Source organism: Periophthalmus magnuspinnatus, chromosome 7, assembly GCF_009829125.3.
Source record: "Periophthalmus magnuspinnatus isolate fPerMag1 chromosome 7, fPerMag1.2.pri, whole genome shotgun sequence".
Taxonomy (NCBI): domain Eukaryota; kingdom Metazoa; phylum Chordata; class Actinopteri; order Gobiiformes; family Gobiidae; genus Periophthalmus; species Periophthalmus magnuspinnatus.
Genome location: NC_047132.1, coordinates 33,140,604 through 33,154,794, shown reverse-complemented (window position 1 = coordinate 33,154,794; position 14,191 = coordinate 33,140,604). Strand labels below are relative to the sequence as shown.

Here is a 14,191-nt window from a genome sequence, read left to right as displayed (position 1 = left end):
ATTATTAGTCTGTAACATCTACAAAGCTAAAAATGCGACGTTCCACCTTGTGATGTCATCAAGTTGTGGTTTTCAAGTGAACAGCTCCTTTTACCTTTACACCAGTAGATATGTGGCAATTCCAGGACTGAAATTATTATCCAATTGATTCTATAAATGAAGTTCTGTGGAGTTTAAAAACACAGTGGAGCACTTTCTGTATTACCACATGATGACATCACAAGGTGGAACAGAGCGTTTTCAGTTTGAGAGAAGAACTCAACATGTGTGACTGAAACAAAACACAACTCCAGGTCTCTTTTTGATGAAGAAACAATAGAACAGATCAGAAAACAGTGTAATATTGACCTTTAATTAAAAAAAATAATCTTGTTTTTTTATCAGTGACATTTTAATACAAACTTTTAATGAACTTCATCTGTGAATTTCACCTTTTCAAAGATACAAAAGTTAAATCTTCTATCTACTTTCTGAAATAACGAAGCATCCAGGGTCAGAAAACAAACTGAACGTGTCGCTAAACTAAGATCATAGTTTTGACTCTAAATCTACTTTTGTAGCTTAAAACTGTTCAAGCAGCTTTTTATGTCAAAATGAACATTGTACTGGGGTCACATGCGAGCAGCAGGCAGGAGCACACTCAGGACTCATGAAAACACATGGAAAATTTAAATTAAATATATATATATCGAACATTATGAACTCACTGTTATTGTTATTCAAATAAAATGACTCATTACTGAGGCATAGAAAAAGATACAACACTGAGGATCAGATTAACACGACCAGGCAAAAGTTTGGACACGTCCTCGTTACCCTCTCATTCAAAGTTATTTTTTTCTTTATTTTTACTACTTTTTACATTTTATAAACACACAGAAAATATCCAATATACTAAGTAAGATATATGGAATTATGTGGCAAAGAAAAAAACTCAAATAACTTAATTTTTTTTAAATTTTATGTTCAAATCCTCAAAGTTTCCACCCTTTGTTTTGTCGAAAATTATGTTAACTTTTTTCTTTACTACATAACTCCATATATCTTACTTCTGTTTGTTTATAAAATGTAGAAAGTGGTAAAACACATTCATCCATCCATGTTTTTCCTCTTATCAAAGACGTTCCCAGACGAGCCGAGAGACACAGTCCCTCCTCCCATAGTAAAAAATACATTTAAATAAAACTTTGAGAGGGAGTGTCCAAACTTTTGATTGGACAAAATTAGTACAAATGAATTAGCAGCTCAAATATAAAACTGTGACAATGTTCTAGATGAGAAGACCCTTTGAATTACTGTTAAAAGTAGTTGTTTTTTATTGCCAGCGTGAAGCTTTTGGCACGGACTCATTTTTCCTGATGCTGTTTCTTGAAAAATAACTTTAGTTTTATGATGTGCAAAAACTTACCTTTGAAGTACAATTACTCGAGTACAAGTAGCTGAGTACACCTCGTTACTACCAAACTCTGGTGTCTACGTTGTCCCGTTTTGACTGTTAGAACCAGCTCCTCCTCCTCCTCTCCCTCCTCCTCGGCCTACGCCCTGCCGTCGAAGAGAATGAAGAGCGACGGCGCAGCAGCCTCGGAGCAGGGAGCCTATGTGGTAAACGGGCATATCGTCCCGCGGCGCCCCCCGACACAGCCACGCCATCGTCGGGACCACGGGCATCGCTAAAGCTAGAAGATCAACCAGGAAGTAGCGACTCCAGTGGTAGCGCTGAGGAGGTACTCTTTCTGTGCCGTCTTGTAGAGGTTCTTCAGGTTGTTCCTCAGTCTCCGCCGGCTCCGCGCTGCCGTGTTTGTCTGGAGGTTCAGCTGTGGCGTGTGGTTGGGTCGTTCGGGGCGTCGGTATAGTACTTTTCGCCTGGTGTTTTGAATCATGAGGAGCTGAGGCGTCTACGCTGTCTGAAGTCTCAATGGGGGATGTGCGAGGTAAGGACAGCTGCAGCGTTGGTGGTTCTGACGGAGCCAAATCGGTTGGAGCTGATAACGAAATGACGCTTATCTCTTGAATTACACTGTTGTCACTGAGCCAAGTCATAGTGGGGCTGCAGGCCTGAGAGCGCACCTCTGTTTTCCTGTCAGACGGGGCGGTAGGGGTCGGGATGGGATCAGAGGTGGTGGTCGTTACTGTCGGCGGTGGCTCCTCTTGGGGTAAATGTAGAAATAAATGGTGGTGGGGTGGGTAGCTGTGCCCGCTGCATCTACAGGTGGTGCCGAGGCTGTGGCAGGAGTGGGACAGTGGGAGTAAAGTACCGCCACAGTAGAGTCTGTCAAACGAGGATGAGTGAGGAACATTCTGAGATGTTTGTAAGAGTCCTCCTTGCGGTGGAAGTTGTTCTGATAGCAGACTAGCTTCCAGGAGGAGGTGAGTTTGCCCTGGTGGTTTTGATGCTCCGCTGGGGTCTGGGTGTAGCGTTTCAGTGCTCATGCGTTTGTGAGAAGCACTTCGGCTCAGAGTACTGGCAGGGGAGCAGCCGCAGGAGCGAGATCTGCCCCCTCGAGCTGCCTGAAGTCCGGCGTATGGCTTGTTGTCCTGGGGGTCGACGGTCCGGACTCCCAGGTTGGACCTCACAGTCTCCACCACTTCCTGAAGGTGCTGGATTTCTCTGCGGGCTTCTTTCAGAGCCAGCTGCGCCTCAACCCGATGACACTCCCCCTCGATCCACTCCTCCTGCATCCGGTACAACTGGGTCCTTAAATCGTCTATTTCAAAGTCCCTGTAGAAAATACACACAAACGACCAGTCAAAAGTTTGGACACGCCCTCTCGTTCAGTGTTTCATAATTCCATATACAGGTACTTGACACCCATTTTCAGTGTTATCACTTTAAATGAATTTAAGTTTATTAGAATTTGAACACGGTAAATGTGGAGTGAATGTCCAGTGAGGTCACACACACAGGTTAAAATGTCTCAGATTAAAAGAGCGACATAAAAATTGTGGGATTTGTAAACTTACAATTATTGCAGACCTGATTTGTTTTAGAAAATCTTGTTTGTATTTTGCTACAAAGGCGTCACACCCCAAATGTCAAGCATCGAAGTGATCAAATATATGAAGTAAGGCCTGGATGCTTATCTAAAATGTAAAAATAAGTGTAAAAATAAAGAAAAAAAACAACAAATTTAACGAGAAGATGTGTCCAAACTTTTGACTGGTTGTGCACTGGTTGTGTGGTACATTAGAAAACGGCCATGATGGTTTATAAACTAACAGAAAAATAAGGCCGGGTTGTATTTTCGCTCCAGATCATGGCGCAGTCACATTTTACTGTATATGTGACTGTGTTTATCATCAAAGAGTCTTGCCAAGGGAGGGACAGAGGGACACTACACTGCAGGTTTTAAGGAGGGACACTACACTGCAGGTTTTAAGGAGGGACACTACACTGCAGGTTTTAAGGAGGGACACTACACTGCAGGTTTTAAGGAGGGACACTACACTGCAGGTTTGAGGAGGGACACTACACTGTCAAATGTGCAGTGTAGTGTCCCTCTGTCAAACGTGCAGTGTAGTGTCCCTCCTTAAAACTGTAGTGTGGTGTCCCTCTGTCAAACGTGCAGAGGAACACTACACTGCACATTTGACAGAGGGACACTACACTGCACGTTTGACAGAGGGACACTACACTGCACGTTTGACAGAGGGACACTACACTGCACGTTTGACAGAGGGACACTACACTGCACGTTTGACAGAGGGACACTACACTGCACGTTTGACAGAGGGACACTACACTGCACGTTTGACAGTGTAGTGTCCCTCTGCACGTTTGAAGGAGGGACACTACACTGCAGGTTTTAAGGAGGGACACTACACTGCAGTTTTAAGGAGGGACACTACACTGCACATTTGACAGAGGGACACTACACTGTCAAACGTGCAGTGTAGTGTCCCTCCTTCAAACGTGCAGAGGGACACTGCACTGCACGTTTGACAGAGGGACACTTCACAACACTTTGTCCCTCCTTCAGATGTGCAGTGTAAACGTAAAAACAAACAGTAAAAAATCATACCATATCCTTCAGCTCAACTCATCAGAATCCCAGTGAAAAAGAGGCGTCTACACAAATAGGGTCAACCTAAAAATGTCCAGCCTGTGCATAACCAGGTCAGATATTTGTGCTGACCTGTGCTGCAGTCTCTCCGTGTTCTCCCTCAGCCTGGCCCGTAGGTGGCGTATGCACACCTCCTTCTGCTGTAAAGGCGTGAGGTACTGCTCAGGAGAAGGAACCCTGATCCCGTGGTTCTCGTTGCAGTGTCCGTACTTGGCCTGGCGCCTGTAACAAAAAGACGCTTTGTTTGTGATGGAGTGAAAAGTGAAAGTAGAGAGTATAACGTCTGACCTGGGGGTGCTTGGGTAAGTCCTGGCACTGCCCTCCACCGCTCTCCCTCGCCCCGGGTAAGTGTTTGTACTGGAGGCATCGCTTTGGGTGTATCTGCTCGCACTGGTCCCCACAGAACGCCTTCAAACAAATGTAAAAGGTTCATAGAAATGCGTACTTTTTCAGGAATATTATGGTATCGAAACGCATAAAACATTTTCAACTGCGATATATTGCTGAAGGAAATCGACTGTTTATATAAATGGACATAGCTAACATGCTAGCTACCACGTTACAAACAGGAAGTGATCATGTGCGCGCTTCCTGCTTCATCGACTCTGGCTCCAATTCACTTTCTATTGAAAAACTGTGTCCCCTCTCTCTGTCTCTGCTGCTTCAGACTAATTTTGGTCTTAAATGTTCGTATTAACCCTCTACATGATCCTGGGTTTTTTATTTCACTATTGTCTCTGTAAATCAAGATATGAACATTAATAACAGAATCAGACGCCTTCTTTCCCCGAGGCTGTTCCCGCTAGCGTTAGCATTGTTAAACGGGAAGAGAAGGGGCATTATCTTCACCATCCTTGCTCCTGATTGGCTCTTTGGTTGCTATGACTCTCGCGGTCGGAATTCAGCTCCAAATTTGCCGCTGTACCTGCTCTAGACTTGATGAGCTTCATTTGGAGCCGGACGCTGTGGTGACGTCACACTCGCTCAGTCACTTCTTTATACAGACTGTGGTTGCAACCAAACCACAAAGCAGAAATATCCCTCAAAAATAAATTTACCTGTATAATATGGTTAAAAAAACATGAGCTACAATAAAAACATAACAGAATGCAGCACTCTAGTAGTTGGTTTGTGTTTATAATGAGTCATAGAAGTTTATAATTCAATCTTATACAGTTCAAACATCATCACAGAATATAAAAATATACCCACAATAAATTCTGATCTGTTCCATCTGTCATGAACTGAACGATGACTCAATACTGATTATTGCTTGGTATCGAATTCCATCAAATCTGTTATTTTTATTATTTGATTATGCACCTGTTTGTTATGTCGTCTTCTACCAACAGAGCTGTGCACTTTATGCTCAGGTACGACGGTAAATAGTGTAATTCCTTTGTAAATTCTTTTCTAATGTCTTTTAGTCATTAGTTTGAGTCTGTAATAAGTCAGACAAGTTATAAATTTAAACTTTTATAGCTTAAATCTGATCATATAGTCAAAAAAATAACCCAAAATTTCCCAGTTGTGCAAAGAAAAAGCCCCATGATTAATGTTGACTGTAAAAATATACTTCCATCTAAAATATATTGAAGGATAAGTCGATATAGTGATTATTGTGATAGGCCTATTAATGTCTTTTCTTTATCTAGGAATATGTAAATATGTAAATGTGTAAATGTAAATCCTGTTTTAATCTATGCTGTTCCTCTTTTCAGGCTGGTGTCACTAATTCACTCTTGTTTGTACTTTTGTCTGTAGAGGAATGCTGTTGGACCCCTCACGCTCACATCAGATTGTCTTTTGTTTATTTACTAAACAGTTAAACCTTTTGAACCCAGACTGAGCCTCTGTCATCTGTAACACCCAGAATGCAACACAGAGCCGTATCAAAAGGGGCGGAGCAATTACACACAGAACATACCTGCGCTGACACGAGGGCTGCCTCCTGCTGGGAGTGAGAGACATGGAGGATTCTAGACAGTTCCTCAAGTATTTGTGGGAGGAGCCTAGCAACCCTCAAAACAGGTCTGCATCACCTGGAACAAGAGACTGATTAGAATATACAAATAATTCATCTTCATTCAGCCCAATAAGAGCAGTCAGACTCGCCCTGATCAAACACAGAACACGAACTAAAACAAACACATAACTGCACAGGTCCATTTAAAACATTAAAAACAGGAGCAGGTTGATTATAAATGTTTATCTCACGTTATTAAAAGCTGCACTGACACCAATCTATTTGTATGAAGTAAAATATCCAGAAGCTTTTTCCCCCCATTTCAGTTCTAGAGCGGAAGGTTTTTAGACTGAGACAATCATGAGATCTGGGGTCAAAAGTTCTTCTCCACCTCTGCTCTCCTCCTTCTCTACTCCCTCTCTTCCCTTTCTTTCTCTGCTCTCCTCCCTTACTTCTCCTTTCCCTCTACTCGTTCATTTCTCCTCTCCTTCACTTCTCTCCCTCTGCTCTCTTCCTTCTCCTCTTTCTCTCCTCCCTCACTTCTTTCTCTGCTCTTCTCCTCTCCTCCCTCACTTTTTTCTCTCCTCTCCTCCTTCACTTCTCCTCTTTCTCTGCTCTTGTCCCTCTGTCCGCCCTCACTTCTCCCTCTCTCCTCTTCCTCTGCTCTCCTCCTTCTCTACTCCCTCTTTCTCTGCTCTTCTCCTTTCCCTCTACTTGGTCATTTCTCCTCTCCTTCCTTTCTCTGTTCTCCTCTCCTCCTTCACTTCTTCTCTCCCTCTTCTCCTCTTTCTCTGCTCTTCTCCCTCTGTCCGCCCTCACTTCTCCTTCTCTCCTCCCTCAGTTTTCCTCTTTCTCCACTCTCCTCCTTCTCTACTCTCTCACTTCTTCTCTCCCTCTGCTCTCCTCCTCTCCATCGTTCAGTATTTAGCCATAGACAATCATGAGACCTTGGATTACTTGTTCCGGGGTCAAAGTTCAACAAAGAGGTGGTATATTGAGTGTGTGTTTTCGTCCCATAAACACATTTAATAAACACATTTACACAGTGTTGTTTTCCATAGATTGAACAGTGATGGTTTTAAATCCATCACTTGTTATAAAACGAAGGTCTGAGTAAATTAACACCTAAACAACACAGTGAATAAAACTGTAAACGTGTAAAATGCCTGTGTGTGTGCGGATTATGAGGACACGATGTTCATTTTCATTTCTACTCAGACGCACTTATGGCTGGAGACTTGGTTGGTTTGTAGCTCGGGTTTGAGCCATTGTCCCCTGTTCGTCCTACATTTAATTTCTAGGACAATGAGGCATCAGTCCCATCTCTGCGCAACAGGTGTGAAGTGCGTTATTGGAGAGAAATACGCAATCCCGTTACGTAAGTGTAAGTCACCGTTGGCGGAGGCGGGGACGGAGCCAATGTGAACGGGTAAAAGTATTCAAGAACAAAGAGTCCCGTGTGTTTAACGTCAAACTGCTGCATTGTCTCAAAACACGTCTCTCGATGCTAGAACAAAAAAAACTAAAGCAGGGTTAGATAAGAGCGTAACGTAGCGTGACACAGAGATGCTCATTAAACCAGAGAACAGTTCTACAACAGTGCAACCTCCAGCCTTCTGCCCGCACAAGGCTTTCCACGGGACACCAGATGCCATCCCATACAAACCTCATTCACTGTGATGAATCAGAGCTGAATGCCCCAGATCTGTCCCATTTATTTACCAACAAGGATCCGCCGGCAGCGTCTTAGAAATGACAAACTGATCTGTTCATTACAGGCGCATGAAAGAGGACATAAAAGAGGACATAAAAGAGGACTTACCCTGAGCTCTAGCGTCTGTCCATGTGGAAGTTTGTGCACAGCCCCGGCGTGTGGCAGACTCGATGGAGGAGAGTCCCCGGCGGTGCAGCGGCGGACAGAGCATCCCGCATCCCGCAGCCATGGAGCCGAGGATGAAATGAGGCAACTGCTGTACCGCAGTTTCTTAAAGGGACAGTAACACGAGACCAAACGCTCACTGCGACCAAAGTTTACCAGGATCTGTTCACAGCGCCATAAAACACGGGCTTTCTCGTGTGGTGGATGTTTAATTACACTAGAGCAGATGTTTAATACAAAAGCTTGTCCAGAAATAGTAGAGCCCAAACACATTTAAGCCGCAAACTTCATATAGATGCTTATATTTTTAAGAACAGAACTGTTAGAACAGCTTTAGATTACAGTGAAACAAACAGATAATAAATGATGTGTTTCTATCCACAGTGATGTTGCGATTAAAGCTTTAAATGTGAAACGACAAGCAGAAAACACAGACACAGACATTTATACACCACATGTAGATCACATGACACTTTGGAGTCTTTTCTACAGATCACTGCAGACACGTGAAGTTAAACCAACTCAAATCTGTACTAAAAGAGAATGAGGTTCAGTTCAGTCATAGAACCTGGGTCCAGGTGTGGCCAGGATGTCCTCATAGGGGGCGCTCTGCTGCAGATTAAGAACCTGTTGTTTCTTCAAAACCAGGAAACAGATGAAAGTGGCGGCCGCCTGGGCCCGAGAGCTCCCTCCACAGAGTGACTTCAGACTGAAGAAGGGGTCAGTGTTTTGGCTCTGCAGAATGGATCAAAATATCATGTTTGTGGAAGTTTAAAGACACGAAATACATCTGTGTAAATGATATTTGTAGTTTATAGACGTGAAATACATCTGTGTAAATGATATTTGTCGTTTATAGACGTGAAATACATCTGTGTAAATGGTATTTGTCGTTTATAGACGTGAAATACATCTGTGTAAATTATATTTGTATGAGTTTCAAAATAGTTACCATTTGAGTTGCTCGTAAAACACCAAGAAGCTTTTGTGCTCGTCTGGTTATTCTCTTCTCTCCAAAGTCCTGGCTGCCGATTATAGACTAGATTAAAATGTTTAGAGATAAACATGAGCATCTTTGGAAAGTAGAGCAGTCAAATTGACAATCTATATTATAATTGTATTGTGTTAAAGTGTATTTCTCCATTAGATGTGTGGACCTGTGTGTGCAGAGATGTGCAGAGCGAGTCTTGTTCTTCCTGCGACTGTTGGACAAACATTGAATCTTCTGAAGGAAGCTCAGGCAGGGTCATGTCGGACTTATCGATCTAACAATTAGAGCTGCGTGAAACAGTAGACAAACGCAGGTTTAATCTTTAAACTTTAAACATGGCCCTACCTCTCCATGCTCCGAGCGATTCCTTGGCTGGTTCTTGTTCATCAGAGTCGGGTCTGTTAGCTCCAGTTGACCTGTGACCTCAGGTTCAACAGTGGATTCTGTGACAGTGACGCTCTCTGCGTTTAGGGAACTCATGTCTCTGTGAACTATAGAAGAAGAAATCATATCCATTATAGGCTAAAACACTCAGAACTTACACAAGGTTTCATCAGTGCTTTGGGAGCTTTGCAAATCTCTGAAGGTTAATTTCTGTTCATTCAGTCTGTTTTCAAATGAACCACTTATTGGTGAAATCTGTGTAATCGTTAGGTCATCCAGGTCTGATCCATAACAAAGAAAAATAAAATCTGTAACTGGACAAAAAGTTGTAGGAATGAAGACGTCTGGCTGCTCGTCCAAGTCACTTCTTCAGGTCTGGGCAGTGTCCACCAGTTATCTGACCAGAACCGAAGAAGCGGCAGATTAGATTTTTCTTTGCTACTCATTAATGCTTTTCAGATTGTAGAATGTGATGGTGTCATACTCCCAGATGGGGGCGCAAGAGCCACTTTGTCCTATAGATTACATTGTGCTTTACCATGAAATATCCAAAAGGTAAATTCACACATGTTGAACCTGATCATTTCTATCAGTGACTAGACTCAAGAACTCCCTGTGTTACAACAAAAAATCAGCATTTTAACAATATCCATTTTATCTGCTCTCTCATCTGTGTTAAATAATATTGGCCTTTTGAATATTGTGACATCATCTGAAACACAGCCACAGACATTCCTCTTTACACATTAGACCCACTTACCCTCCTCTCCATCCAGTCGAACAGCCTCTCTGTCCTCTGGCTTGTGGTAATATTTTCTCTCAAAAACATATTCAGTAAAAACCTATAAAAAATGTATAATATTCACTTAAATTCACCCTGAGCTGATTACACGTCTAAAACCATCTTTGTACCTCGTGGATTTCCGAGGCGCTCACACTGGAGCAGGGCCCTGTGAACAGTTTGTCGGCGCTCCCGGTTTCCTTCCACCTCATGAGCGGTCGAGTGGGCGGGGCCATGTCCAGAGGAGCGAGCAGGTCTGAATAGTCCGACAGCTGCTCTTTGATGACCTCGTCCGTCAGCTCCTTCGCCTCATCGACCACCAGCTTGCGTTTCCTCGTTCCTTTTCTTTTCTCAAATGTTGCTGGATAAAGGTTTAAACATACACTTTTGTTTTATTGCTGAGATTAAAATGTTTATATCGTGTGTTTTAGTACATACGTGTAACAGGGACGGGCTCCAGGGCAAAGGCCTCCTCCTCGTTTGGGAGCAGAGTCACGTTTGCTGTGGACGGCTCCGGTTTTACTGTATGTTCTGCATCAACATCTGCTGAAAAGAGGGAAAACTTGGAATTATTCTTCTACTTTTACACTAAAAACATGTAATTATAACAGGTGATGGATTTACACCCATCTCTGTTCACTCTATGGAAAAGTAGGTTGGCCATCGCTACGTCAGAAGAACAACACTGCAGAAATGTATTTATGAAAATGATTTATAAAATGTATTTATAAGGGACAACGACGATAGACTGACTCAATATCTCACCTTTTTGTTGAACTTTTAATACAAGAGCTCATGATTGTCTCTGACTAAAAACTGAACAACAGAGAAGAGGAGAGAGGGAGAGAGAAAGAAGGAGAAAGAGAGGAGGGGGGAGGAGAGAGGGAGGAAAGAGGAGAGGAGGAAGAAGAGAGATGTTGTAAGCCAAGATGTCATGATTGTCTGCGTCTAAAAACTGAACAATAAAGAGGAGAGAGGGAGAAGAGCAGAGGAGGAGAAGAACTTTTAATCCAAGATCTTTCGACTGCGTCTAAACACTGGACGCTCTAGAACTGAAATGGGGAAAAAGCTTTTGGTTATTTTGCTTCCCAAAAATTGAATCCATTTGAGGCACATGTTAAACTCTCTTCACTGCAGCACTTTAATAATGTGGAGATGAACATTTATAATCAAACTGCTCCTGTTTTTAACGTTTTAAATGGACATGTGCATGTGTTTGGTTTGTTTTTGTTTGTATTGTTCTGTGTTTGAACAGGGCTCATGAAAAGTGTGAGTGTGATATTCTCATTGGGCTTTCCCTGTAAATATAAAGACAAATGCAAAAATAAATTAAAGCAAAACTGATATTACCTTTCTGGTTTTCTCGTGGAGAGTGGACGTCATTTTCAGGCAGCTCCGGGATGAGAGCGATGAGGTCCTGCTCGTTATTATCAGTGAGAAAGTCTGAAAATGTGTAATGTTGTGATATTAGAAATGCCAAAGAGAACAGCTGTTTACAATAGATGTCTGTGTAATCCCTCAGTCGCCCAGGTCTGATCCATAGTAAAAGCCAAAGTTAAATCTGTCAACTGGACAAAACGTTGTAGGACTGAAGAAGTTTTGAGTGAAGCAGCTGGAATGAGCAGTGAAACGTCTTCACTCCTACAACGTTTTGTCCAGTGACAGATTTAACTTTGGCTTTTACTGTTTACAATAGAGTGAATTACCAAGTATGTCATATCCTTTGTCTTCGTCTCCAAATGTGTCTGTGTGTTCAGTAAAGCTCCGGAAGCTCACGTCCAGCGGACCAGCGCGGTGACTTTGAGTGTCTGAAGAAAAACAGAAATGCAGAACTGTCTCCAGATTTACAGATGAGACTTTAAATCAGAAATGGCTTTATTATTATATTTACCCAACCAGTCAAAACTTTGGCCACACCCTCTCATTCAATGTTTTTTTCTTTTTATTTGTACTACTTTATACATTTTATATACACACAGAAGACATCAAATATATGAAGTAAGATATATGGAACTATGTAGTAAAGAAAAACCTTAAGTAGCTGTACTAAATATGTATATATTTTTATTTTATATTCAAATCCCCAAAGTCTCTACTGTTTGCTTGGTCGAAAAATATTTAGTAATTATTTAACTTTTTTTTGCTACATAATTCAATATGTCTTACTTCATATATTTGATGTAAAATATAGAAAGTGTTAAGGAAAATAAGTGTGCAAATGAGTCCTAGAGTTGTAAAGAGAGGCAGGAGACTCAGGGCTTCCATGCTAAGACTATTCCATGACAGAAAGTTGTGGCTCTCCTCAGGGTTTCTCTTTCCTCCACTGTTTTTCCTTTCCAAGAGAAGGGTCTAAGGACAGGGGGCGCTCTGGGACAGTTGTTTCTGCAGGAGGAGGGTTTAAGGACAGGAGACCTCTGGGACAGTTCTCCATTTGCTTGTTTTCTGTTGATTAATTTGTTTGTTTGTTTCTATTTCATTGTTGATTTTCTAACTTTCTGTTGGTTAAATCAATTCTCATGTTCAGCCCTAAGAGGCAACTGCTGCTGTGATTTTGGGTTTTACAAGAATAAATTGAATTGAAAGTAGTAAAAATAAACAAAACACTGGATGAGAGGGTGTGTCCAAACTTTTAACAGGTAGTGTGTGTATTTTATGAATAATTATATATTACCAAAATCTGAAAAGTTGAAAAAGCTGTTGCCAAAATCCTCCTTTAAAGTGATTTCTTCTGTTCGACTTTGATTGAGTGAAAAATGATCCATGTCCATGTCCATGTTACTGCACATATTAAATTAACAGAGTGATAACAGAGCTGCACAGTGGTAGACATAAACTCTACTTAAAACTACACATTATGGTCACCTCGGATCTGGCAGCTGAGAGTCAAAATCTGTGAAATCTTCCATTAAAGTGATGGCTTTAGCCGTGGCCTCCAGTGCGTCCACAGGGAGATCAGTCTGACCTGGACACACAGCAGCTCGGAGTCACATGTTGTAAAGAACAGTTTGATGAAGCCTTTGTTTCTGTTTGATTTGACAAAACAAAAGTCAAAATAATCCTACCTGGTCTGAACGCCATTTTTATACTGATCAAAGCGTCGCTGCAGTCTGCGAGCAGGTACTTGGCTTTTCTGGAGTAAATCCTCACCACTCCGAGAAGCAGATGTCCCGACGTCCTCAAACCTATTTTCATCTAGTAACAAATAAATCCACGTTTATTGATAAATGGGTCAGAAGGGGACATGTATTCACCACAGAAATAAGTGCAAGTCACTAACTCCTGAAACCTTTTTAAAATCATTTTACTTTTAAACACATAATCTGTCATCCATAGTAGATTTACCTTGGGAGACATGATATCTCTGACAGTGTTTTCCAGGTTACACTCAAAGATGTGAGCTTTGGTCAGTTTTCTTTCCCAGTGAGCAGCCAACCAGATCTTAGCCAAAGGCCCTCTCTTAGACGTGAACAGCTGAGTGTAGAACATCATGTTTCACTAAAAAAGGAAAAAATATACAATACAGAAAATACTGTTTAAACACAAAATAATCACTCACACACACACACTGAGTGACTATGTTGTGTTTTAACACAACATAGTCACTTAATGATAGAGACATATCCAGTAATTAAATAATTTTAAATAATTTTAAATCATTTTCAGTCATTCTCATGTTTAACGTCTTGTTCTGCGCTGCCATTTGAGAAACAACAGATTCATTTGCTGAAACTGTTATGCTAATTTTTTTTTAATTTTTTTTAAGATATTTTCACAGAATTACAACTTTGCCCTTATAATTGTTTGGGAAATGAAATATCTTTACAAATTTTAAGAAGAAACAAAACCAAAAAAGCTCACTTTAAGGGTCTTACCTGTCGGAAAAACAAAATTCGAAATAACCGCCTTTGCAGCGTGACCCCTGACGTCACCAGGTCATCGGTTTGATGCACGTGACCCGTGACGTCACCAGGTCATCAGTTTGACGCGCGCGAGCTCCTTCCTGTTCAAATATCATTAATTATTCATCCACTGCTGTACATTTTCTAGCCACAAACCCAAATGTGCTGTATCTAACACACTCTGACACACACTGACACACACTGACACACTGAGACTTTCTGAGATGATT

The 14,191-nt window shown here is 41.7% G+C and overlaps 2 protein-coding genes across 2 annotated transcripts; both read right to left on the bottom strand.

The window, feature by feature from the left end:
• Positions 1–1,473: 1,473 nt before the first annotated feature.
• On the bottom strand, positions 1,474–7,911 carry LOC117373084 (syntaphilin). The gene is made up of 5 exons (XM_033968939.2): positions 7,850–7,911; positions 5,989–6,103; positions 4,350–4,469; positions 4,134–4,283; positions 1,474–2,719 (listed from the first exon to the last, which is right to left on the bottom strand). The coding sequence occupies exons 2-5, from the start codon at positions 6,030–6,032 to the stop codon at positions 1,474–1,476; spliced, it is 1,560 nt and encodes a 519-aa protein (XP_033824830.1). The 5' UTR covers positions 6,033–6,103; positions 7,850–7,911.
• Positions 7,912–8,182: 271 nt separating this feature from the next.
• rad21l1 (RAD21 cohesin complex component like 1) lies at positions 8,183–13,991 on the bottom strand. Its single transcript, XM_055223006.1, has 14 exons — positions 13,935–13,991; positions 13,405–13,557; positions 13,125–13,254; positions 12,925–13,024; positions 12,734–12,840; positions 11,769–11,870; positions 11,413–11,505; positions 10,501–10,605; positions 10,194–10,423; positions 10,042–10,123; positions 9,243–9,388; positions 9,064–9,171; positions 8,859–8,945; positions 8,183–8,641 (listed from the first exon to the last, which is right to left on the bottom strand). The coding sequence occupies exons 2-14, from the start codon at positions 13,549–13,551 to the stop codon at positions 8,462–8,464; spliced, it is 1,617 nt and encodes a 538-aa protein (XP_055078981.1). The 5' UTR covers positions 13,552–13,557; positions 13,935–13,991; the 3' UTR covers positions 8,183–8,461.
• Between the last annotated feature and the right edge of the window lie 200 nt (positions 13,992–14,191).